Source organism: Schistocerca nitens, chromosome 3 (assembly GCF_023898315.1).
Source record: "Schistocerca nitens isolate TAMUIC-IGC-003100 chromosome 3, iqSchNite1.1, whole genome shotgun sequence".
Taxonomy (NCBI): domain Eukaryota; kingdom Metazoa; phylum Arthropoda; class Insecta; order Orthoptera; family Acrididae; genus Schistocerca; species Schistocerca nitens.
In genome coordinates this window covers 250,675,474-250,701,769 of record NC_064616.1, presented here as the reverse complement: position 1 = coordinate 250,701,769, position 26,296 = coordinate 250,675,474, and the positions used below count along the sequence as shown (strand labels likewise).

Sequence of the window (26,296 nt, the reverse complement as noted above, 5' to 3'; positions counted from 1 at the left end):
CACAAACAAACACAAATATACACACAAAATTCAAGCTTTCGCAACAAACTGTTGCCTCATCAGGAAAGAGGGAAGGAGAGGGAAAGACGAAAGGATGTGGGTTTTAAGGGAGATGATGTGACTTACCAAACAAAAGCGCTGGCAGGTCGATAGACACACAAACAAACACAAATATACACACAAAATTCAAGCTTTCGCAACAAACTGTTGCCTCATCAGGAAAGAGGGAAGGAGAGGGAAAGACGAAAGGATGTGGGTTTTAAGGGAGAGGGTAAGGAGTTACCCTCTCCCTTAAAACCCACATCCTTTCGTCTTTCCCTCTCCTTCCCTCTTTCCTGATGAGGCAACAGTTTGTTGCGAAAGCTTGAATTTTGTGTGTATATTTGTGTTTGTTTGTGTGTCTATCGACCTGCCAGCGCTTTTGTTTGGTAAGTCTCATCATCTTTCTTTTTATATAAAAACAAAGATGATGTGACTTACCAAATGAAAGTGCTGGCAGGGCTATAGACACACAAACATACACACAAAATTCAAGCTTTCGCAACAAACTGTTGCCTCATCAGGAAAGAGGGAAAGAGAGGGAAAGACGAAAAACCCACATCCTTTCGTCTTTCCCTCTCTTTCCCTCTTTCCTGATGAGGCAACAGTTTGTTGCAAAAGCTTGAATTTTGTGTGTATGTTTGTGTTTGTTTGTGTGTCTATCGCCCTGCCAGCACTTTCATTTGGTAAGTCACACCATCTTTGTTTTTGGATATATTTTTCCTACGTAGAATGTTTCCCTATATATATATATATAATCACACACACAGGGGGGGGGGGTGTGTACCAAAAGGAATTGCCACTAAGACCGCATAGAATGAACATTCCAGAGTCAGTGAGCCAAGTACTGTCACTGAAGGACGTCAGGGCTAGTTTCAGTAGAGTTTATAGTGACAGCTGTGAACAGTGTGCAGTGGTGAAATTCTGTATTTTGCTTGGAAAAAGTGGAATAGGAACTCTTTAATAGTTAAAAATGGCGTACAAGGACCCGCAGCCCGAACACATGAAAATGTTGAAAACATTTGTGCAGTCATCGACGAAGATTGTCAACAAACCATTGAAGAATGACAGATTTGGGAATGAAAATGGCTCACAGATTCGTGCCTTAACTGATATTGGCTGAACGAAAACGAGATCGCATGAGAGCATAATGTGCTTTGACTGAAGAGTCCCAAAATGATCCAAACTTTTTTTCAAAAATTATCTCAGCTGACAAAAATTGGTGCTGTGCTTATGATCCTGAGTAAAAGTAACAATCAAGCGAGTGGAAGACTGCAAGTTCGCCTTGCCTCAAGAAAGCTCGTCAGGTGAAATCAAATATTAAGACAGTGCTTTTTTTGTTCTTTATGTGAAAGTGGTTGTCCATTCAGAAGCACCAGGCTTTCTACTTGGTAGTTTTGAAAATAATGCGCAACAGTGTGCGATGGAAGTGGCCTGATTTGTGCCAGTCGAATGACTGGTTTTTCAATCATGATAATGCCCCTGCTCATACAGCCCTGTCTGTACAATTCTGGACCCCATAATCACCAGACCTTGCCACGTGAGACTTTTTTTGTTTCCTAGAATAAAAGAGACATGAAAGGAAAGTGCTTTGCTAATGTTGCTGAGGTGAAAAAATGAGAGAGGCACTGTCAAGAATCACAAAAGATTAATTTCAACCATGTTTTCAAAAATGGAATAAAAATTAGACAAGTGTATTACTGCAACTGGAGAGTACTTTAAAAGCATGTGAAGGTTTGTGCTTTAAATGTGAATAAATAAGTTAAAAAAAGATGAGTTCAGTTTCTTTTGGGTTCCCGCTCATGCACAAAAAATCAGAAAGCAACTGAAGACAGAATTATTTTCATAAATGGGCAGAGGGTGGGTGAGAGAGGACAGGGGGGGGGGGAGGGAGAGAGAGAGAGAGAGAGAGAGAGACGAAATGGTTCACTGTGCTGGTAAGAGACACAGCACTTTAGAGAGGGAGGGGCTAATTAGTTAGGGAGTTAAGGACATGTTTGATATACCATATGAATTATAAAAATCATGATATGAAATATCTTAACTGTGCGTAAATTAAACAATTAAACGTAGTAGATTGGACATTATGCAGTGATCAACCAAAACATTATAACTGCCTCCTTAATAGTGTCCACGTTAGACATATAAAGCAGCTGCAAGTGCTCATGAAGGAAACTCCCCATCGCACTCCCCTCAGATTTAGTGGTAAGAGGACCCATTGGACAGCCTGTCAAAAACTGAATACAGATCGTGAATGAAAACAGGAAGAAGATGTACTGGACTGTGGGGAGAGGGGGGGGGGGAGAAGCAGCAAAATAGAAACAGTGAATGGCCCAAGGACAAGAAGGGTTACATAATGCAGCCGGTTAGAGAAATGGCATTGTGGGTAAGTGGTTATGGTGTTTGAGTGACAATGGGACGAGCTGTGTTCAAATGTTCCTTCAGCTTTTTTTTTTTTTTTTTTTTTTTTTTTCCCCCGCTGCTTGCTTTATTCAAATTTGTGTCTTTGTCATGATGTAACATCCATTTGCAACAGCAAGGTGTAAGATAGGGACCCACAGAGATTCTGACAACTACTCTGTTAGCAACTGACAGGAAGTGTATTTCAAATGGGAACTGCAAACGTTTGATGACCAGGTGACAAGTCAGCCGAATTCCCCACTGGGAAACACGTCTGGTATGCAGTACATGTGTTATGTAACAGGAATCTCGTATAGACACATCTAATTTGTATGGCGGGTGCTACTGTGTCCAATATAGGTGTTTGTATGAATGTGGATGTGATCACTTTCAGGGAAATGATGAAAACATAACATTTGGCAAATAAGCTGCAACAAAAGTATAAAAGTTTCACAATCACACAGTTTCTCTGTGCTCTGTCAAAACTTATGTTTTTAATGTTTTTGGAGTTGTGTTCTGCTTTGGAAGCCTTGACTCGTGAATTCCTTTTTTTGTAACATACTTCACACATGTAATAATGTTGTTTTCATTTCTGTAAGATATTTATGTCGTATCTCGCCTGCTCTCACTATTCATCACATTTACTTGTGACAGTAATATATTTGTACCACATGACTCATATTCTATAACCAATGTATAGTTTGACAACTGCCAAGGCTACAGAAAGAGAACAAATATTTCAATGACCAGATGGGCAGTTCATAATGTTATGAAGGAAAAAACATATGGAACAAGAGTGTTTTGAACATAGCTCACCCGCATGGACTCCAACATTGTGACCACTTACCCATGACACTGACCATTCACTGTTTCTATTTTGCTTTTTCTCGCAGTTCAGTACACCTTCCTGGTTTCGTGCTTGATCTGTGTTCAATTTTTTATCGGCTACTCACTGGGCCATCTAACACTAAATCTGAGGGGGACGCGGTGAGGAGTTTCCCTTGTCAGTAAGCACCAAGCAAGGTGGTGCAATCATTAGACACATTTCATGTATTTGGAAGGATTGCAGTTAAAGACCCTGTCTATGCATCCAGATTAAATTTTCCATTATATCCCTAAGTTGCTCAAGGTGAATTTGAGGATAGTACTTGTGAAAGGACATGCTTGATTTCCTTCCCCCTCCTTCCACAATAAGAGCTTGTGCTCAGTCTTCAACGATATTGATATCAACAGTGTTAAATTCATCCTAGTCGTCAAATATGGGGTGTCTAGGAAACCTGCTTTCTCAGATCGCTAGACAGCATTCAAACAAATTGTATTATTGAGTTTTATTACAAATGGTAAAGATTACTTTGTTCATTACACAGATGTGTCACGAGCAAAGGGCGACCTACAAAATAAACAAGCTTCTTCAGTATAAACGACTCCTAAGTCACTGCTATACAAGTGCCTAATCTTGAAGCTACTCTTCTACAGGGCTGTGACCAGCCGGACACGGCACTTATGTCCTCTTCACCTAGGGGCACTGCTGTTGCGTTGTCGTTCTGGAGAGGGTTTACTCAGCATGCTATTGGCTGACCTCTTCTCACAGTCATCTCCTCTCTACCGTTCCCAACTGGCGTGCTGGTGCTTGACCTTATGGTGCTTGACCTTATGCCGTAACAAAGAGGATGTTAAACCATAACCTTCTGTCCTTTGTTGCTTAGTAGTGGCTATTGACAGGAGACACCATTTGTCCATGTATGAGTATGTTATGAGGAGTTAGTATGTGAACTCTGAGCGTACACTTGGTTGCTTTCTAAATAGACCAACGTGCTTTTCAGACAACTGTAGCATTATAGAAGCCTTGTCATATGAGGAGTTTGTCCTTCAGGAAAATTCCATGCCCACAGAAGCAGCCATCATTCATTAAAGAATGCCATTAGTCTCTGACAAGAGTGGTGTAATCTGATTTCAGAGTGCCTTTTGTAATAGTTATATGCATCCTATATACTGTGAAATGGCCTCATTATGTAATAATGCCACTTTTCACCTTCAGGTGTCCAGAATGCACTTGTTATGCATGGGTTTGCTGGAAGATGGCTTACCATGTCATAACCATCCATAGTGAAAGAAGCATTACTCCTGTGATGAGACTGCATGTTGAGATTGTTCCATGGCACCATCACAATCTGCTGATGTAAATCTGACCTGGTGCTGATGGGAAACACTCAAACAGTCCTCAATAGTGGTTTCTCACTAGTGTTCTGTATGCTGTCTCCTGTACAGAAGAACCACACTTTCCTATGATTCTCCCAGTAAACCGAAGTCAGTCAGTCATTCGATTTTCCCTTGTACAGTCCTCACATAACCATTCCATTTCATGTCACTTTGCAACATTACGCCTAGGTATTTAATCGACATGGCTGTCATGCAGCACATAACTGATGCTGTACTCAAACATTATGGGTTTGCTTTTCCTACTCATCTGCATTAATTTAAATTTTTTTCTAAATTTAAAGCTAGCTGCCATTCATCACACTAGCTAGAAACTATTTGTAAGTCACCTTGTATCCTCCTAGAGTCACTCAACAATGACACCTTCCCATACACCACAGCGTCATCAGCAAACAGCCACATACTGCTACATACCCTGTCCAGTCAGATCATTTATGTCTATAGAAAATAACAGTTGTCCTATCACACTTCTCTGTGGCACTCCTGATGATACCCTTGTCTCTGATGAACACTTGCTGTCGAGGACAACATACTGGGTTCTATTACTTAAGAAGTCTTCAAGCCGCTCACATACCTGGGAACTTATTCCGTATGCTTGTACCTTCATTAACAGTCAGCAGTGTGGCACCATGTCAAATGCCTTATGAAAATCTAGGAATATGGAATCTGCCTTTTGCCCTTCATCCGTGGTTCACTGAATCTTGGGCGAGAAAAGAGAAAGCTGAGTTTTACATGAGCGATGCTTTCTAAGATGCATGGAAACTTTTCCCCCTCAATAAAATTTATTATATTTGAACTGAGATTAATTTCAAGGATTCTGCAGTAAACCAATGTTAAATGTATTGTTTCTTTATTGTGGGACCTGCAGCATATATTATGTCAGAGTAGGACATTATGTAGAGAATTTAAAAACAGTGTGCTGCTTAATTTTTTATTTTGGTATATAAACTTCTTTCAGCTTTATTACCTTCATCAGTACATCTGCAAACAATTGCATTTATTTATAATTTATGTAATATATAATTTATAAAAGTTTTTTTTTACATTTGATAGTGTACTCATGTCCTGACGTAGATGGACATTTGTCAACTTGGAGTAAATGATTATTGATGTCTGTAGTTCATGGTTGTAATATTACTTTCTGTGATGTTTTAAGGCTGTTTGATAATTTTCTGTGGCACATGGTATTATAATACTTTTTTACTGTCTGACAGTCATAGAAATTCAAGGTTGACAGCTTGTTATTTACTCAAAGATATTTGTGTTGTTTTGATAATTACTGTGTTGTCATTAATAAATTAAATCATGATTTCATTGTTTACCTGTAATCTATCTATTTGTACTTCTGTCATTATGATTTTATTTAATTTGTTTGCCAGAAATTTTAGTGTTTTCATATATGATACAGTTAGTCAGGGAAGCTCATGTGTGCCAGTTTTTACTTGTTCTGTCATTAATTATAACCCAGAAAATTTTTTCTTTAGTCTTGAGTTTTGGTTTTTGTAAAAGGTCCAGCTCTCTTTCTTTATTGATGACAACCTTAATAGTTACTTTTGACATTAATATCTGTACACACTAAACCACAATAACGTGTGGCAAGAAGTAAATAGTTCTCCATTATCACTGTTGCTCCTTCCTAATACCAGTAGTATTTCCTATCTTGCTGTCTCATTCATAGAATGAATGAAGTAACTGCTGTCACACTTTGATATAAAACTGATTTTACCTCATTTTAATCCCTCTTGGAATTTACAGAGTAAGTGTTTCCATGGTAGTGAAAGTCTTTCTAATAGTGTCTCCCACTGCAGTTTGTTGAATGTATTCTGAGACGCCCTTGTTATATTTCCTAAACAAGCCTCTGATGAGTAACACTGTTGTTCTCTCTCTCTCTCTCTCTCTCTCTCTCTCTCTCTCTCCCTCCCTCCCTCCCTCCCTCCCTCCCTCCCCCCCCCTCCCCCCCTCCCACCCCCCTCCCTCCTGTTAGCTGAACATGATAAGAGTGCCAAAGCGATGAACACTTGTCAAAAATAATCAAATGAGAGTTTTCTAAATGATTTCCATTGGTGAACTACATTACTTTAGGATTCTATCTATGAATTTCAGTCCCTCTGCCTTCTCACAACTAAATTTTTGTGATCGTTCCATATTAGATTACTCTGGATGGATACCTCAAAGTATTTGACTTGTTCTGACTTATTCCATTGATTGATCAGTCTGACATAATCAAACAATATCGAGCCCTGTAGCCTATTGGCAGACATTGTTTTACATATACTTATATTTGGGATCAGTTTTTTTTACACCAAGCACAGATGCTTTTCATTTTTTTGTGCATTTTCCAATAATTTTGTAATGATACAACCCTCATAATATACAACTGTGCCAATCTCAAGGAGTATGAGAGACGTGCCTTTATTATCAGGTAACTTCCACACTTCCACATATATCATGCTACTTGATTGAGAAGTAACAGCTTCGGTCTCGTAAACTGACATACGGTCAGGAGAGTGATGTGCTGACCACATGCACCTCCATATCTGCATCTAGTGACACCTGTAGGCTGAGGATGACATGGCAGCCAGTTGGTGCCATTGGGCCTTCATGGCCTGTTCAGGCAGAGTTTAGTTCAGTTCCACATATATCATGAATAGTAAGCCGTTTCACACTTTTTTTTAATTAAGTGTGATACAATGTCCACTTCTGTTAGTCTCTCTTCCAGGGAGGCAATTCTTCTGGAAAACCTGGAGTTCTCAGGGAATTACATATAACCTGGAAAACTCAGGGAATTTCAAGAATTTCACAAAATCTCTGGGAATTTTGCATTGTTAACCTAGTGTTGAAATTGAATTTTATTGAGTTTTATAAATCACAAAATTTAAAATACTTAATATGTCAAAGTGAGTTAATTATATTGTCAGGTAGAGGAAGGTGTAAGTAGATGAATGACGAACACTAACTTCACTTAACGAAGGTTTATTTAGCACTTGCACATACAAGAGCGCGGAGCGAACTGCCTGCAGCCAGAACACATACGGTATATATACAGCTACAGAACATTCCAGTACAGTGATTCTTGCCATTTGTGGATACTTCTAGAATGTACTCAAACCGGATATAGAAATTAAAATCTTATAGTTCAGGTGAGTTTTTAACTCATGACCCTCCATGCAACAGTCTAGTATCATATCCACTACACTACGACAATTGAGCTACTCTGCTTCTTCTGCGACATTCCTCCCTCCTTAAGAGAACAGCGTCTTGGTGTTACGTCCCCAGTGCTAATCCGGTGGTTCACTGGCGATTTGCCGAATTTTCTCTTCACCTGTGGATTGAAGCATTCAGAGAGCTCTTGAAGAACGGCAATCTTGTCTCGTAGTTGTAGTGCTACTTTCACCCGCAGACTTGGCATGAGAGGTTTGTATGACACTCAACTGTTCTGCAGTTAACGGCTCAGCGTTTGCTACGCACATGCGTCTTGGAAGGATCTTTGGTTTTCGGCGACAGTTAACTATCCACAATACGCTGAATCCGTTCTTAAACGAGACGACAGAGGCTAGGATGACCAAGTTATTCTTCAGTGGTATGTTTCTCATACATTCCACTACAAGATCCATGGGTTGATGCATGACATGACACATGACAGCTACCTTTCTAGCGTTGACTGCAGGAATGACCACTTCATCCAGCACATATAGTCTCCACACACTCAGATGTGCATCTTCCTGTCTGCAGTACCTCATCTCATCTAGCATAATCTTCGAGCGACCACAGTCTATAATTGCCTGAGAAGCTTTCAAAAAGTCCCATCCGAGAATGATGTCATGACTACACTCTTGTAAGATAATGAATTTTAAGGGCTGTGTATGGCCACTTGTACCCACACAAATGAATCATCTTCCTGTAGGTTTTACATATTTCCATTAGCCACCTTCAGCAGAGATGATTTGTTGTCAATGAATAATGTTTTCTGTAACTGGCATCGGTACTTCTCCGAAATGACTGAATATGATGCTCCAGAGTCCACAAGAGCTTGGGCTGGTCGGCCATCCATGAGAATATCAACGAAGTTTCCTATCATTTTTGTAGTGATCGACGGCAGAGGATTTTTCTCTTGTGCGGCCTCACCTCCAAGAAAGGTCACACCCTTTAGTTTTCCAGGTCACGGCAGCTAGGTGATCAGCTGGAGCTTCTAAACGGCATTGGAGACTTTGATCGGTGTGTTGGGGAGCGACCTCTCCAGTGGTTAGCTTGCGGTAATGGTGACCTATGTCGTCCTACACCCACATCTTCTTATTCATCTTCGTCATTCCGGAGTTGGTGTCGGCTAAGATCAGCCTGCTGTCTTCTGGTGCAGGCGTCGTCAAATACCCACTGCCTTTCTCGACAATAGCGCACCACATGTCCAGGTTGTCCACAGTGGAAACACACTGGTTGGTTATCCTGGGTCCTCCAGACGTCAGTCTTCCTTGGTGCCCGAACAGGTTCCTCATGCGGCATTGTAGAAATGTAATTTCGCCTGGGTCTCAACTTTTTCACCATTTTAAAGGGAAATGAAAGAAGGGAGATTGGGTTCAATGTCTGTCCCACTTCCTCCCTTATGACCTCTTGAAGCGTCTCGGTTTTTTGCTCGCTGTGCAATCCAAGTGCTTTCTGAACTTCCTCCCGCACTATCTGTCGTAGAACACTTGTGAAATCAGTTTCTTCTTCCATCACAGACATTGATATGATGTTTGGAAGCTGTTCAAACTTCTTGCGTGTAATTTTTTTTTGATGGATTGTCTCGATATACTGGCACCATTTCATGAAGTCCGTCTGCTGTCGAAACCTCCTTCAGGAGTAGGGCTTGATACATGTCCTCAGCAGCACCCTTCATGAGATGTGCAGCCTTATCTTTCTCCTTCATTCTACAATCCACTACTTTACACAGCTCCGAGATGTCTTGAATGTAGGGTACTGTCATTTCTCCTGGGCGCTGTGCCCTGCACTTTAATTTATCTTCAGCCTTGCACTTCTGTTATTGTGTCGCTGAAATACTTGCACAGTTCTGCCTGAAATACTTCCCAGCTTGTGAACTTCTCCTCATTGTTCTCATAGCATTGCTTTGCAGTGCCCTCCAAGTAGAAAAATACATTAGCCAAACACACGGTGTCATCCCATTTGTTAAATTTGGCTATACGCTCATATACCTTCAACCACTTGTTTGGATCTTGGCCATCATCACCAGAGAACCCGGAAGGATGTCTCATGTGGTGGCACACAGTTGCTGTCATCGTAATGTCCTCTTCTTCTCCTGTCTCCAATAGATTGAGATCTGTTGAATATGGCTCGAACTCGGGTTTCTTGCCACGTAAACGGCGACTCTGTTGTGGCCTAATGGGAGCCACTATGTCGTCGATAATGTGCGGTATCACAAGTTCCAATACCCAGCATCTCCACCAGAATAATGTCACATAGAGGAATGTGTAAGTAGATGAATGACGAACACTAACTTCACTTAACGAAGGTTTATTTAGCACTTGCACGTGTAAGAGCACGGAGCGAACTGCCTGCAGGCAGAACACATACGGTATATATACAGCTACAGAACATTCCAGTACAATTATTCTTGCCATTTGTGGATACTTCTAGAATGTACTCGAACCGAATATAGAAATTAAAATCTTACAGTTCAGGTGAGTTTTGAACTCACAACCCTCCATGCAACAGTCTGGTATCATATCCACTACACTACGACGACTGAGCTACTCAGCTTCTTCTGCGACAATTTGAATACTGTTGCATATAAATTATTGATGTTTAAAAACTGTAGTTTAACTACTGCTTATGGCTGGTATGTGGCTCAGCTGAGATAAAGAAAAGTCATTATTGTGGTATGCGGCCACTCTGCCCCTCCCCCCCCCCCCCCACACCCCCAGCCCACCCCACCCCACCCCCTCCAATCACAGTTAATTTACCTGGAGCATCTTGGCACCATATTAGTCCAGGAATTTGAGTAGCCACTTGTCTTTACTGTAAAGTATCTGCTAACTGTGTACTCTTCATTGCAATCACATACCTGCTCTGATATTCCACAAGCACATATTTATTGTATACATGGTATTTGTGTTGTGGGTCGTGTACTGTCTGTTACAATAATATGATTTAAAAGTGGAAAAAGATATGGCAGTAATAACAAAGTTCATAGCTAATCTGTTTTTAGAAGAATGAATGTAGAAGATCTCCTCAGTAATTATTGTTATGTAGATGTTCTCTGCAGTCTCCTAATGAAGTTGTAGATAAATGTGGCCTTCATTTTTAAGTAATGCATACTCATTTGGTAGTATGTGACTTCATTTAAAGATGAATATGTTTTGGCATAAAATATGTATATATTTTTACTTGGTTGTAGGAACCAATGATGCCTTTGTTACGATTGCACTTGGTAAGGAGAAGTATCAGACGTCAGTCAAGGAGAAGGCAGACAAAGATGTCGAATGGCATGAAGAATGTGAACTGTAAGGCATCACTTTTTCTGCATTCCACAATTGTTGAAATTACAATTAAATTATAAGTGTTTGTACCCATATATTTCAACACATCTATATTTCAGGCCAATACCTAAACAAGGAAATACAGCTGAAATTGTCTTGACAGCATTACACCGCAACTTTATGGGTGTAGATGAATTCCTAGGAGTAATTAACATTCCTCTGGCAGACTTTGATGTGTATGAAAGGCCAAGATGCAAGTAAGTTTTTCTGGATATAATTTATCCAGTCTCTCATTGTGTTAATAAATTGATGATTATGGCAGTTTCTTCATGTTCAACTGCTTTTTGATTTGATGGAACTTTACATTGTAGCTTTAAGTTACATATGCTTTGCTTAGTTTTGTGTGAATACTGTGATAAGTTAACTCACCATTCATAAAAGATAGTGCATTATTGCTGAAGTTTCTAAATGATGCCGTAGTAATGAGATGGAGAGAGAAGCAACTCTCATACTGCAGTGCAGTTAGTGGTTGTAGAATGCATGTGACAGACATGTAGTCTGTGACACAGGAAGAAGCTGTACTCTATGTGCAACAAATGCACCTTAAATTATTGGTCATCCGTATATGAAAAGTGCTGCAGCTGCCATGAAATGGACAACCCTCATGTTGTTGGTGCCAAATATACCACAAACCTCATTTGTTTAAAAAGATTGAGTAGTTTTCACATTAAAAAATTGGAGACATTACTTTTCAGCACATCTTTATAAGTATGATATTCCTCAGAGAGAATGATGCTTATTATGGGGGTTCCTTACGATTTACTGTCTCTTAGGTTCAAGGTTTAAGGAACCATTAAAGCATTATAAATCAGTCAATACATAATTAAATGTCTGGAGAACAGTAACAAGCCCTTGAACTGTAAAAACTGATATAAAAAAAACTTATCAGAGAAAAATTTGATATCAGCACGTCCATCCTATATAAAGGCCTTGGTTGAACTTTCTCCTTATGAGAGTCTTGAAGGATTATTTGTTTAAATTGAGGGGCCCAGTGGAAAAGGGGCACATACCACCTGCGCAGTGATTTTGTGATTTTGGTACAGGAAGACAGCCAATGCCATCTAGCATCGGAGGTGGGAACTTCTAGCGCAGTGGCATATGCCCATTCCTTTAAAGAGAGAGTATTATATTTGCTGTTATTTGGGACTGACACATTCCCAGTGAAAAAGAGGCCCATGCCAATTGTATCTGTGTCTCATGAGTCAATTTGTCTCATTGGTTGACTTGTTTCGGAAAGCCAGTGAGAAAGTTTTTCTCAGATGTTGTTCATGTGTTTCCAAGAGGGTGGCAATAGGTGTTGCTATTAATGTTACTCATGAAGAAAATGCAATAGTAATGTAAAACAAATTGTAAAGAAAATGAGTGGAAAGATAATGAAACGAAGAGGTTAAGAAACAATGGAAAACAATATACCCTGAAAAAATAAGATTGTGGCCGAGAAAGTGTTTCGTAGTGCCAGTGATCCATGCTGAAAACTAGTTTCTGCAAATACTCAACATTGAATGAAGAACAAGAGGAGGCAATATTTATTGAGTTTTATCAGTTGGGACATTATAACAAGCAAAATACTTATTTATTTGGATTAGTGTGGCCTAATAAGTGCAAAAAAGTGTATCCAAAGAAGAGGAAGGTTCCAACAGTTAGCCAGACGAATGTTTCCTCCAGGTATTTTATTTGTGACACTTCATTTACTGAGGTTGAAGTGTGTAGGACTGCATTTTTAGCTTTTCATGCCATTTCTGCTACACGTTTGAGGACTGTCCATAGCAATGAAGAATGTGACACTGAGAGTCATGAATCTACAACACTTGTATCTGTACATACACCTAGACAGGATAGAAGAGGCAGGAATTCTAACAGACCTCATGGCATTGATAACAAGAGAAAAAATAAAGTTAGAAATCACATTGAAATGTTTCCAAGGTACACATCACATTATAGTCGAACACAGAATCTGAACAAGTCCTACATAACCTCTGTTACAGAATCTGAACAAGTCCTACATAACCTCTGTTCAATCGATTGCTGGAATGTATCCTTTGGACTGTGAAGATCTTAAAAATACAGATGAAGTCCCAGTGCAACAACATGTGTATGAAACCATTTTCAACAAGGAATATAATATTGGTTTTAAATTGCTGTTGTGTGATATATGTCGTATTTGTGATTCTGCTAAGGCACATAATAACACCGAATCCATAGACATCAAACTACACTTTGAGAAAGCTGAAGCTGCATATAGTGCCCTGAAAAGTGATTCAAATGAATCAAAACACGATGGTAGTGATGCACTTGTTTTGTGCATGGACAACAAGCATTGCCAACACCATATATTTTGATGGAAACAGTTTTTTATAAGAGACAACTTTGGACATATAATTTCTGTATTCACCGTTGTAGTGATGAGAAGACAGTGATGTGTGTCTGGTAAGGCAGTGATGTGTGTCTGGTCCGAGAATGTTGCATCTAGAGGGGCCAATGAGGAAGTAGGTAACTGTGTTTTTTAAAGGCTTTAGACATGGTGAAGGAAGAACATAATTGAACGCTCATCATTTATTCTGATTTGTGTGTTGGACAAAATAAAAACTATATTATCCTATGTCTGCGGTTGTACCTCCTTGATAAAAAATGTTTTGATGTTGTTGAGCACAAGTTTCTCCTCCCTGGTCACATATTCCTGCCATGTGACTGGGATTTTATAGTTATTGAGAAGCTGAAAAGAAAGACACAGGCTGTGTACAGTCCAGCAAAATGGGTTGAAGAGCAAGCAAAAGAACCCATTCATTGTGGTTGAAATGAAGAAAGACGACTTTGTGTCTGTGTCTTCTATAATGAACAGTTATCATCAAACGTAATGTTACTGTTGACAAAAAGCCTGCAGACATCACAAACGCAATGGTGTTTAGATTAGTGAGTGGTGAACATTCTGTATATATCAAATATTCACACAGTGAAACTGACAAAACCTGTGCGAGTTAGTGTATAGAAGTGTCATGGACGATTTATGAAGCTTGCAGACTGCCAGTTAGTTCCTAAGTATCCAAATGGATGTCAAATTAAGGCAACAAAGTTCAAGGACCTTCAAAGCTTACTGCAATTTCTGCCTCCAATATATTCAAGTTTTTATCAGTCATTGATAAGTGATGGTGATGGTAGTGACAATACAATGGAACTGGAAAACATTGATGAGGAATTTGACTATTAATGACATGCTATGTAATGTGCTTACATATCCAGGATTTCATTTTCTGCACTTTAAATTGTAATAAAGTGGCTTAATATTTAATAGTATTAGCAAAACACCATCTAGTTACTGTAACAACTTGGTATCACAGCAGGAGTTCACATTACTATACAAAATCATATTTCCTTAATTCCCATTTCCTGACACAACATACTCTGGTGGCATGTGCTCCTTTTCCACTGAGTCCTTCAATTGTTAAAGACCATTAAAAAGCTAAGATCACACAAAAGATTTTTTATTCAAGACAATCAGTTTCAACAGTCTTAGTTGTCATTTTCAGGTCTTAAACATTTTTTTAAAAAAGTAAAATGCATTCATTTTATGATGGAAAATCCAGGATGGAATGTAACAATATCAGAGAAGGAAAGTTGCTACTCACCATATAGCGGAGATGCTGAGTTGTGATGGGCACAATAAAAAGATTCACACAATTAAAGCTTTCGGCCATTGAAGGCCTTTGTCAACAGGACACACACACACACACACACACACACACACACACACACAAACACACAAACACACACGCATCAGCAGTCTCAGAGAGCTGAGACCACACTGCGAACAGCAGCACCAGTGCATGATGGGAGTGGCGACTGGGTGGGGGTAAGGAGGAGGCTGGGGTGGGGGGGGGGAGGGATAGTATGGTGGGAGTGGGGGACACTCAACTGTTGCAGTTTAGACGCAGGGCAGGAGAGAAGATGCGGAAGGGGAGGGGTTAAGTATCGGAAAGGAGAGAAATAAAAGAAATTAAAAGACTGGGTGTGGCGGTGCAATGGCAACTGTGTAGTCCTGGAATGGGAACAGGGAGGGGGCTGGATGGGTGAGGACAGTGACTAACGAAGGTTGAGGCCAGGAGGGTTACGGGAACGTAGGATGTATTGCAGGGAAAGTTCCCACTTGTGCAGTTCAGAAAAGCTGGTGTTGGTGGGAAGAATCCATATGTCACAGCCTGTGAAGCGGTCCTTAAGATGAGGGATATCATGTTTGGCAACATGTTCAGCAACAGAGTGGTCCACTTGTTTCTTGGCCACAGTTTGTCGGTGGCTGTTCATGCGGACAGACAGCTTGTTGGTTGTCATGCCTACATAGAATGCAGCACAGAGGTTGCAGCTTAGCTTGTAAATCACATGATTGGATGCAAGACCTGTCCCATACATCCTCCTACCACCACCTACTCCAGTCCGGTCACTAGCATCACCTATCCCATCAAAGGCAGGGCTACCTGTGAAACCAGTCATGTGATTTACTAGCTAAGCTGCAACTTCTGTGCTGCATTCTATGTAGGCACGACAACCAACAAGCTGTCTGTCCGCATGAACGGCCACCGACAAACTGTGGCCAAGAAACAAGTGGACCACCCTGTTGCTGAACACGCTGCCAAACATGATATCCCTCATCTTAATGACTGCTTCACAACCTGTGCCATATGGATCCTTCCCACCAAAACCGGCTTTTTTCTGAATTGCGCAGGTAGGAACTTTCCCTGCAATACATCCTATGTTCCCGTAACCCTCCTGGCCTCAACCTTCGTTAGTCACTGTCCTCACCCATCCAGCCCCCTCCCTGTTTCCATTCCAGCACTACACAGCCATCATTTCACTGCCACACCCAGTCTTTTAATTTCTTTGATTTCTCTCCTTTCCGCTACTTACCCCCTCCCCCCTCCACACCTTCTGTCCTTCCCTCTGTCTAAACTGCAACAGTTGACTGTCCGCCACTCCCACCATACTATCCATCCCCCTCCCCGCCCCAGCCTTCTCCTTACCCTCATCCAGTCGCCACTCCCATCATGCACTGGTGCAGCTGTTCGCAGTGTGGTCTCAGCTCTCTGAGATTGCTGATGTGCGTGCAAGTTGCGTTTGTGTGTGTGTGTGTGTGTGTGTGTGTGTGTGTGTGTGTGTGTGTGTGTGTCCTGCTGACAAAGGCCTTAATGGCCGAAAGCTTTAAATGTGTGAATCTTTTTATTGTGGCTATTGTGACTCAGCGTCTCCGCTATATGGTGAGTAGCACTTTCCTTCTCTGGTATCAGCACATTATAAATGTTTGTCATCGCTAAAATATTTAAAAACACACAACACCTTTTCCAAAAGGCCATGTCCATATACATATTGCTCACAGATGCTTGTTACATGATACAGATACGGTGCACAGTAGTACATCTGTTAACATATGCTGACACATACGAAACAGCATCTACATATTGCTCACAGATGCTTGTTATATGATACAAACATAGTACACTTGATATGTGTCAGCATATGTAAACAGATGTTCTAATGTCTACTGTATTTGTATCATGTAACAAGCATCTGTGAGCAACATGTATATAGACATGGCCTTTTGGACAAGGTGCTGTTAGTTATTAAATATTTTAGCAATGACAGATGTTTATAATGTGCTGAGTTTTATCCACTTGACATGTTGTGCATGAGGTTCAGTGTAAAATGAACACGTTTTACTGCTTCAAAAAGAAAAAAAATATATGTTTAAGACCCAAAGATGACAGGTAAGACTGTTGAAACCAGTTGTTTCGGGGGGGGGGGGGGATTTGTTCGATATTGGATTTTGAATGGTTTTTAAAAGATAAAGACCTTGGACTGCACTCACCATGTGGGCATTAGATGGCTGCAAGAACAACCCTGTTCCCAACCTCTGTGCTGAAGTTTGGTCACCATTTTTAACCACCCTGTGGAAGTTCCTCTTTGTGTGACATGCATATAATATCCCGTCGCTCGTACAGTCTCCAGCTTCTGATCCTCTTGTTTGACCAGCAGCACAACTTGTGTATGTAAATCGAATAAGGGCAACAAGACTGTGATTAAAGTGAAGGAGTAACTTAGGAACCTCAGTGTGGTGGACCTAAATGTTTTAACACAGAATTGAAGAAAGTATGCTCCCTGATTAATACATGAATTTAGTCTTCAGTGCAGAGCCCTTTGCAGCTGTAAAGGCACAGGAGCACATGTGCAGTCGATGGAATACCTTTTGTGTCTGCTCCATGTGCCTTACAGACCATTCAGCAGGTGTATCCAACACAAGACACCCATCATGTACTACAATGACAAGGGAAGTAAGTGGCATTCTGCTGGGTATTGAGCCATACAAGAATCTAGAGAAATGAGCAGGCTACGTGGCAGCAAGGGATACATGCTAGGAAAATAATGTACTACCTATTGGGTACTATTATTTCACTTTTGAGGAGGAGAGTTACATGCCAGTGATGTAATTCAGTGGCTGGAGGTAGTAGAAAACATCAAACTAAGACTAATGTTGGCAACAGTTTTGCTGTCACAATCATCCCTCCAGATACAAAGACAGAAAAAAGCGACTTTAATCTGTTTGACAATATAATGGTATCCTCAGACACGGGCACCTCTTTTGGTGTGAGGACCTATCAGTTTGCACTACTTGTGGCATATTCATGTACCAAATTGCATTTTATATTTTGACAAGAGGACACTAGTTTTTCTTGATAACAATTTGTCCACTGTTTTAAGTAACACTGAGATGAATGTGGAAAAGGTTTTAAAGTTTTGTGTCTTGACAGGACTCCTGCTCAGTTTACTCAATAGGGTATTTTAAGGGGTCTCAGAGTGGTTGGTGCATCAGTTTTCAGTCAGTGATCAAACCAGTCACAATTATTGGAACTAAAACTTTGTAATTTTCACTGTGTGTTCATTTATTTTGTTTAATGCTTATAAAGTTTCTTTTAATGTGCATGTATAGAACTGTTAACCAAGTTTTACTTGTTCTGAGACTGGCTTGCTCTTCCCTTTTATTAGTGGTCAGCCAGATGCATGTACCTGGGGAAAAATTTAACTACATTTTTCAACTAATTGTTGTTTTCTGTCAGTATTTTTTGTTATTACTGTGTTATAGTTTTATTAAAGTGTGAAAACACACACACACACACACACACACACACCCTATTCGTCCTTTTTACTATCCATTTTAATTAATTGGTAAGCAACTGATTGTTATTGTCAGACGATCTATTAAATCTCTAATGTATGCTAATGGGCAACTGCCTCAAGAGAGATGGACACCCTGAAACCATCATAACCATCATCATGATCATCAGTTTAATTCACCACATTTTTTGCTAATTCCCCCCTCCCCTCCACCTGCTCTCTCTCTCTCTCTCTCTCTCTCTCTCTCTCTCTCTCTCTCGCATATTGTGTCTCTGAAAGGGATCTTCTGTTGTGAGCTGAGTGTGATGTGCATTTTAAATTTACATCATATGTCAAATCTCTTAGTCAAACAACAGGAAAGGAAACAAAATTCAATTTCCATTGGTTACAAGGTTGCAGAATGATTTTTTCACTTTCAAGTAGAGTGTATGGTGTTTTGAAACTGTGATAGATCACAACTATGTGCTGGACTATGACCCAAACCAGGAACTATGCTTGGAATCAATCTTCAAAATGTGGCCCATTTTCTCACACACTTCTGGGAGTGATAGTCCAGCAAGGAGTGTTTCTGTGAAGTTTGAAAAGTAAACTTGCACTGATACAATTAGTTCCTTGATTGTTGGTTATGCATCATGCCTCTATAGCACAGTGGTTAATAACATTCTGTGCAAGAAACGAGGTTCCAGGTTTGTGTCCCAGTCTGCCAAACAGTTTAAATGTATCAGGAAGTTTCAATGACATGATTACAGAGACCGAGCACTTTAGACAAGGATGATGCAGAAAATTGGTTGTGGCCTATTCTGACAAACCATAATAGCAGGTTTAGGGAAACTAATGAAAATCTTCATCTCTTGGGTGAACACTGTTTCTTTAGTTAAGAGTCTCCAGATAACAAGTCGGTATGGCCATTTTTATTTGTCTAGGCACTCTGTACTACTATTTCATAATGCAGCCTTGGATTCTGGACTGTTTTGTTTCTTCTTTGATTATTACATGTTGTGACCATAATTATTATGTATATGTCATTGTTCATGTAATCTGTTTTGGATGACAGCTTCTGAGTGTTGAAATTTTAATGTATGAGGGTAAGTCAATTATTATCTGCAAAGTAGTTATAACATTTTATTGTAATCAAAAAGGAAACTTACAAAAACATCATTTTTCGACATAGTCTCCTTGCGTTTCAATGCACTTGGTCCATCGTTGTTACAAGCTTCCTGATGCCCTCATAAAAGAAGGTTCTCAGTTGAGCTGCGAGCCAGGAATGCACCACTTCTTTCACTGCTTTGTCCGATGCAAATCAGCGACCCCTTAATGCCTGTTTGAGTGGACTGAACAAGTGATAGTCAGAAGGGAAAAGATTGGAACTATATGGAGGATGATCCAGTACTTCAAATTTGAGTTTCTGGAGTGTTTCAGCTGTTTGGGCAGCAGTATGTGGATGGGCATTGTCGTGCAACAACACAACACCTTTTGACAACAATCCTCGGCGTTTGCTTCGAATTGCAGGCTTTAGCCTGGCAGTAAGCATCTCACTGTAAATTACACTGTTTATTGTTGTGCTTCTTTCCCCATAATGTTCCAGTACTAGACCTTGTGCGTCACAAAAAACTGTAAGCATTAGTTTTCCTGTGGATGGTTGGGTCTTGAACTTTTTCTTGCATGGTGAATTTGGATGTGTCCATTCCATACTCTGCCGTTTACTCTCCAGCTCTTAATGATGGATCCATGTTTCGTCACCAGTAATGATCTTGTCTAAGAGGTTGTCCCCTTCGTTACCATAGCGATCCAAATGTTTTTTGCAGATGTCGAAGCGCATTTGTTTATGCAACTGTGCGAGTTGTTTTGGGACCCATCTTGCACAAAATTTATGAAACCTAAGTCTGTTGTGGACGATTTCGTAGGCAGAACCATGATTAATTGCAGATGATGTGCCACTTCATCAGTAGCTAATTGTCTGGTTAAGAGAATCATTTTACGTGAACACTCAATAGTTTCTTCATTTGTGACGGTAAATGGCCATCCGGTTCCTTCATCGTGTGTAACATTTGTGTGACCATTTTGGAATTTTTCATTCCATTTAAAGACACTACGTTGTGGCAAAACACTGTTCCTGTACTGTACCGAAAGTCTTCGATGAATTTCGGCCCCTGATATGCCTTCCAACCACAAAAAACGGATCACTGAATGTTGCTCTTCTTTGGTGCAAATAGACAGGAGAGCAGCCATAATTAACAGCATGGCAGCAATAACGAAACTAACTTAGCAGCTTGAAAATTGCAAAGATATAACAGCAAATAAACAAAGCATGTGTCAACAATGTAAAATGTCAGTACTACCAAAATAAACAAAAATATAACTAAATTGTGGATAATAATTGACTTACCCTCGTATATTAAATGTAGGTATGCAGTTTGATTTTTGGGGATGTTTGTCCATCCCTGGTACAAATGTGAAAGTGTTGTGTTTATATATCAGTCATATGTAGCAATGTTTGATTAAGCATCAGAATTAGTAAATTTTAAGAAATTATTAATTATACCATAAGATGAAACGGTATCCATACCATGTAACTGTTTTTAACAAATGAAGATAACCTGAAAGATGTTAAAGAGAGGATGCACAAAAATGGCAACAAAGCATATAAAAATCTTTAAATGAGTGTTGTTTGTTTCTAGGTGGAATATGGTGCATGTGCTGTACTATTAGTAGATGTTAAGTTTTCTTTCCCTTTATTTCATTTTGTATACAAAATTTCTGCGTGTGTTAAACAGAAGAAATTTCATGGTTATGTGCAGTGATGGAACATATCACTTTTCATGCTTTTCAGATGGTATGAGCTAAAAAGTAAGCCTGGTAAGGAGAAACAGAAACACAGGGGAGAACTTGAAGTGAAAGTAACATTTATAGTGAAAGCTGGAAGCCTCACCGATCTAAGTAAAAAAGAAAAACACAAGTCCCTTGGACAGTTGTCTCACATGGCACAATCTGTCGGTATGTTTGTTGTTTTGCCTATTTATTTTTTGTAATCTCTTATCATGGTATACTGCTACAGTGAATCAAATATAAACCAGAATTTTTAATAAATTTATTAATATTTAATCTTGAGAAAAAGTCAGACACAAGAACTCATTTTTATTTATAGTCTCCTGAACAGGAAACACATTTTTCACAGTAGATAGCCAGTTTCTTGATCCCGTTTTTGTAAAATGAGTGTGGCTGCGATAGCAGGCAGTTGCACATGAATACCTCGATAGCGCCCTCATTGTTAAATCTGTCTCTTCTTGACTGCTTGCTTTAGTGGGCCAGAGAAATGAAAATTGCAGGGCAGTAAGTTGTACTATCAGAGGATGTTCTCGTGTGGTCCAGAACAGTTTCCGAATTTTTTTTATTGAGTTCAGGCAGGTATGTGGGGTCAAGATTGCCATAAAGCATGATCACATCCCAGATTGAAAGTACACTTTATTTCTGATGATAAGTGTGCATGGTATGACGCACTGGGAGAAAATCAGTGAAAAGAACTCGTTTAAAATGAAAAAAAATCTGTTCTAAGAACCTTTCCCTCAGAGAGATGGTTTCTGGCTGTGATGGGTGCAGATATGTCCTTTTGCACCATTTCATGCCACTGTTTTTTGATTCTGGGGTGTAGTGATGCACCCACGTTGCATCACAGGTCACAGTCCAGTGCAAAAAATGTTCCCCTTCAGTTTGGTAGCATGTCAGTAGCTGTTTCCACACCTCGAGATAGTGAAAGTTGTGCTCTGCAATGAGAAGATGAGGCACCCACCTTGCAAACACTTTCTGAAATCCAAGGTTGTCAGTAGTAATTGCCTGAGCACTACCGTAATTGATGCCAACCTCAGTAGCAATTTCGGCAACTGTTATTCAGCAGTCATCTTCAGTAAACTGGTTAATAATGTGAATATTTTCTCCAGCCATGCTGGTCCTTTGGTGATGTTGGTAAGCTGTGTTCTCAACTGTTTCTTGCCCATGAGAAAACTGTTAGTGCCATATGTAAACATGAGTCATTCTCAGCTCTGAACTGTGTTGCAAGTCTCTTCAAAATTTCATACAGTTTTACACTCTCTGTTGTGAGAAACTTTGTAATAATGCATTGCACATCAGATGATGGTACCTCTTGCTCTGACATTGCAATTCTGACTAAAGAAATGGCACAACAACATTCTAACTGGGCAGAACAATCACTGGAAACAAAAGCAACAATTAGCAGTTAGCAAAGATCGTGCTGCTCTCTGTTCAGTAAACGACACGTAAAACAAAATTTCCAGTTTGTATTTAATTCACCTTAACATCATGATGTTATCTGTGTTGTAGATCTTACACCAAATTTATATTATTGTTACACTGATTAAATGACTGTACCATCAAATAGTCATAAACTTTGTGTACTGGAGGAAAGCGAATGGATATTGATTTTTGGCATTCTAGAACTAAAGCTATCTAATTTTGAAACTAGATGAAATGGAGTGAAAAAGTGCATTAAACTTGATAGATCTGGAAAAGGAAAAGTTGGAAATAATATCTGATGAGGAGAGAGGAAGAGAAGAGACTAACAGAAGAAAAATGGGTTTAAGACTGTGGTCTGCAAAGCAGCAAGATTAAATTTCAGGTCGCATCAGTCACTTTTGTAGAAGAGTAAAGAGTAAAGGAATTAGGCAAATGATAAAACAGTGGATTACGATATGAATTGGAGAGATCTTATAACTTCAAGAGCTAGTGGTGATTGCAGTGATGAAAAAAGATGAAGAGAGTAGCAGCAGGGCAGGAAAAAATCTAATGGTAATTAAATGCAGGTGTATGATTTGATTATTGTATATTTAGTTGTCTCTTACCATCTGCAGAGTGTGAAACATTGAACCTGAAGAAGGAAAATCATATGACATTCATGATGAAATACGCACTGAGCTCCCTGGTATTTATTTTTATGTGGGACAGCAGAGAATGATTTTCTGCTATTGCCAGTGGGCAACTAAACACATTGAATTAGGATTTCCATGTATCACAGAATACTACAAAAATAATGACAGTTCAAAAATTTGTGTTTTCTGCAGCTGAACATAAAGTGCATATCAGATGGGAACCCAGTTTCAGACATGGACTTCATATTTACACTTCAGATTTGTTCCTGCGCAGGAGTGCTGCACATACAATGTAATGTGTGTTGCTGGTAATGATTTTGGTGTTAGCTGTATAGATAGAAGTCTGCGGGATTGAGTGAAATGCTATCTATATCCACAAGTTGCTGTTCTCAATGGCAACTGCAAATTTTTGATCTTCATCCATGGATATTGAATTTTTGTGAACAATTTTAACACGTTTTCTATACTGCAGTTCTAATAGTAGGCTTGCACTTGGACCTGATTGTTCTTTTATGGAAGTGCACACACTGGTCTGTGAAGCTTTTCTGTAATTTAACAGCTGAATTCATCTCCATGTAACCTGCCTCTGTGTCGCACAATTTGAGAAATTTTGAAGAAGTAAGTTTGTGCATACGATTTTCTCCTTCCCGTAAAAATAGAGCCAAACTTCTTTCAAATTGTCAGTTTAAATTTATTTTCATTCGTTAATATATATCTCACCTTGCTTCACCTTATGTGAAATTTCGTCCATGTTGATGTGCTCTCAGTAATCTTAGCTTTAATACACACTTTCAGGGTCATCATTCAAGCACTATAAAGTATTACCCGAGGGAAACAGAAAGTTAGCAGTAAGGAACAAACGTAAATTTTAATGACAGATACGATCTCAGCAAACACAGTCGTGGTGTGTCAGTAAAGTAGAGAGAGGAGGAGATTAGTGTTTAACATCCCATCGACAATGAGGTTATTAGAGACAGAGCGCAAGCTCGGATTAGGGAAGGATGGGGAAGGAAATCACCTGTGCTCTTTCAAAGAAACTATCTCAGCATTTGCCTGAAGCGATTTAGGGAAATCTTGGAAAACCTAAATCTGGATGGCCAGCCACGGGTTTGAACCATCATCCTCCAGAATGCGAATCCACTGTCAGTGAAGCAGTTGGTGCCAGAGAGTAGTGCCAGTTTTTATCTGTCCTTGCCACTGATCTTTGCTGCTGCTGCTTCTTGTACTCACATACAGTCAAAATCAAGTAACAGTCACAATCAAGTATCTGTCTCGGACATGGCTGAAGTCACAACCATGGAAAGCCCTTCTGCATGTTTGGAGCTCCATACATGTTTTGCTTCCATTAAGTCCCATCAAAAAGACAATTTTTATGAGTGCATACAGAAACAGAAGAATTAGTAAACAGTCTTCTTAAATGTATCATTGACTGGTTTTCTGTGAATGGTCCTGCCCGTAATTTTAAAAAGACACAGCATATTCAGTTCTGCACATCTTGGGGTACTACACCAGTGAGAAGTATAACACATGGCGAGGAAATAATAAATAGGGTGAAAACTCCAAAATTCTTAGGTGTTAACATTGATGATGATTTAAACGGGAAAAACCCCACATTTTGGAACTCCTAAAACAACTTAGTTGAGCCACATTTGCACTTGGGATCATTGCAAATCTTGAGGAGAGACAAGTCAATAAACTACCATATTTTGCATAGTTTCAGTCGATAATGTCATATAGAATAACAATCTGGGGTAACTCATCTGTAAGAAAGTAAGTCTTCTTTGCTCAAAAATGGACTGTAAGTGTAATGTGCAGTGCACATACATGATCATCTTGTAGACATCTGCTTAAGGATTTGGGCACTCTTGACTATTGCTTCAAAGTATATTTAGTCCCTCATGAAGTTTGTTGTAAACAATCCACTGTGGTTCAAAAGAACAGTGACGTACATAATTACAATACCAGAAGGAAAAATGACATTCATTACTCCACGTTAAGCTTGTCTGTAGCACAAAAGGGGTACATAATGCTGCAACAAAATTTTGTATAACTCATCCAATGATAGAAAATGTCTGACTGGTAGCAAAGTAAAATTTGAAAACAAACTAAAAAAGTTTCTTCTTGACAGCTTGGTCTATTCTTCAGAAAAATTTCTGCTGTTATAATGTTTAAAAGGTGGTGGGTAGGAATAACTTACTCATATCTATAGATATTAAGAAGAAAAAAGAAAGAAAAAACTACTTTATAATTGTTCAGCATGTAGCCATATTTAAAAATTGAGTTGTGGTGTGCATGATAAATTACTTGTTCCACTTCATTATGATTTATCCTGCAAATGAGCCATGGGGAAAAAGTACGTAAACCGTTTATTATTTAAAAAATAATCACCATAACTGTTAGTTGATTTATCCCACTGTGAGACAAGAGACTCAGTGCCTTCGTGTAAAAATGTGTTCAGTTGCCTACAGAACGATGATTGTACCCAGGGATGCACCTCATCAACCAAAGCAAATTGATGACTACAAATGGCTTTCTTCTGGGCTCCAAAAATATGGAGATTGCATGAGGAAGGATACGGACTATATGGAGAATGTGTAGGGACTTCCCACCAAAAATTCTGCAGCATACTCGTAACAACTTTGGCGGGCCTTCAATTTGGGATAAATGTATGAGCAGTTACAGTGATTACTTTTGAAACAATAAACAGTTTACCTACCTTTTTTCCATACTTTTGAAACAATAAACAGTTTACCTACCTTTTTTCCATCTGTCATTTTCATTTGACTGCACCTTATATCTTTCCTAATAAAGGAAACATTGCTCATTAGATATTCATTTTTACCTTATTATTATACATTTCATTTCAATATGATCAGGCTAACAATTGGAAAGTTTCGTGATTCAAGTCACACAGTACAGACCTATCAAATATGTAAAACAACCATTTCATTTCTCAAGAAAAATCCAGTAACCAGTTGCTGTAAAGAATTAATTATTGTGAATCATTATCAGTTTTTAGAACAGTGTTCTCCCATTTCTAGATGTCACCAAAATCTTTTAGGTATTAAAATTAAG

General features: G+C 39.4%; 1 protein-coding gene across 4 annotated transcripts in view; it reads left to right on the top strand.

Annotated features, from left to right (window-relative positions):
* The window catches only part of LOC126248212 (rab11 family-interacting protein 1), a 143,088-nt gene that overhangs the window by 17,299 nt on the left and 99,493 nt on the right, over positions 1-26,296 (top strand). For all 4 annotated transcript variants that reach the window (XM_049949032.1, XM_049949036.1, XM_049949034.1 and 1 more), the window contains exons 3-5: positions 11,045-11,150; positions 11,246-11,383; positions 21,172-21,335. In XM_049949032.1, the coding sequence (XP_049804989.1) occupies positions 11,045-11,150; positions 11,246-11,383; positions 21,172-21,335 (408 nt within the window). The remainder of the gene's footprint in view (positions 1-11,044; positions 11,151-11,245; positions 11,384-21,171; positions 21,336-26,296) is intronic.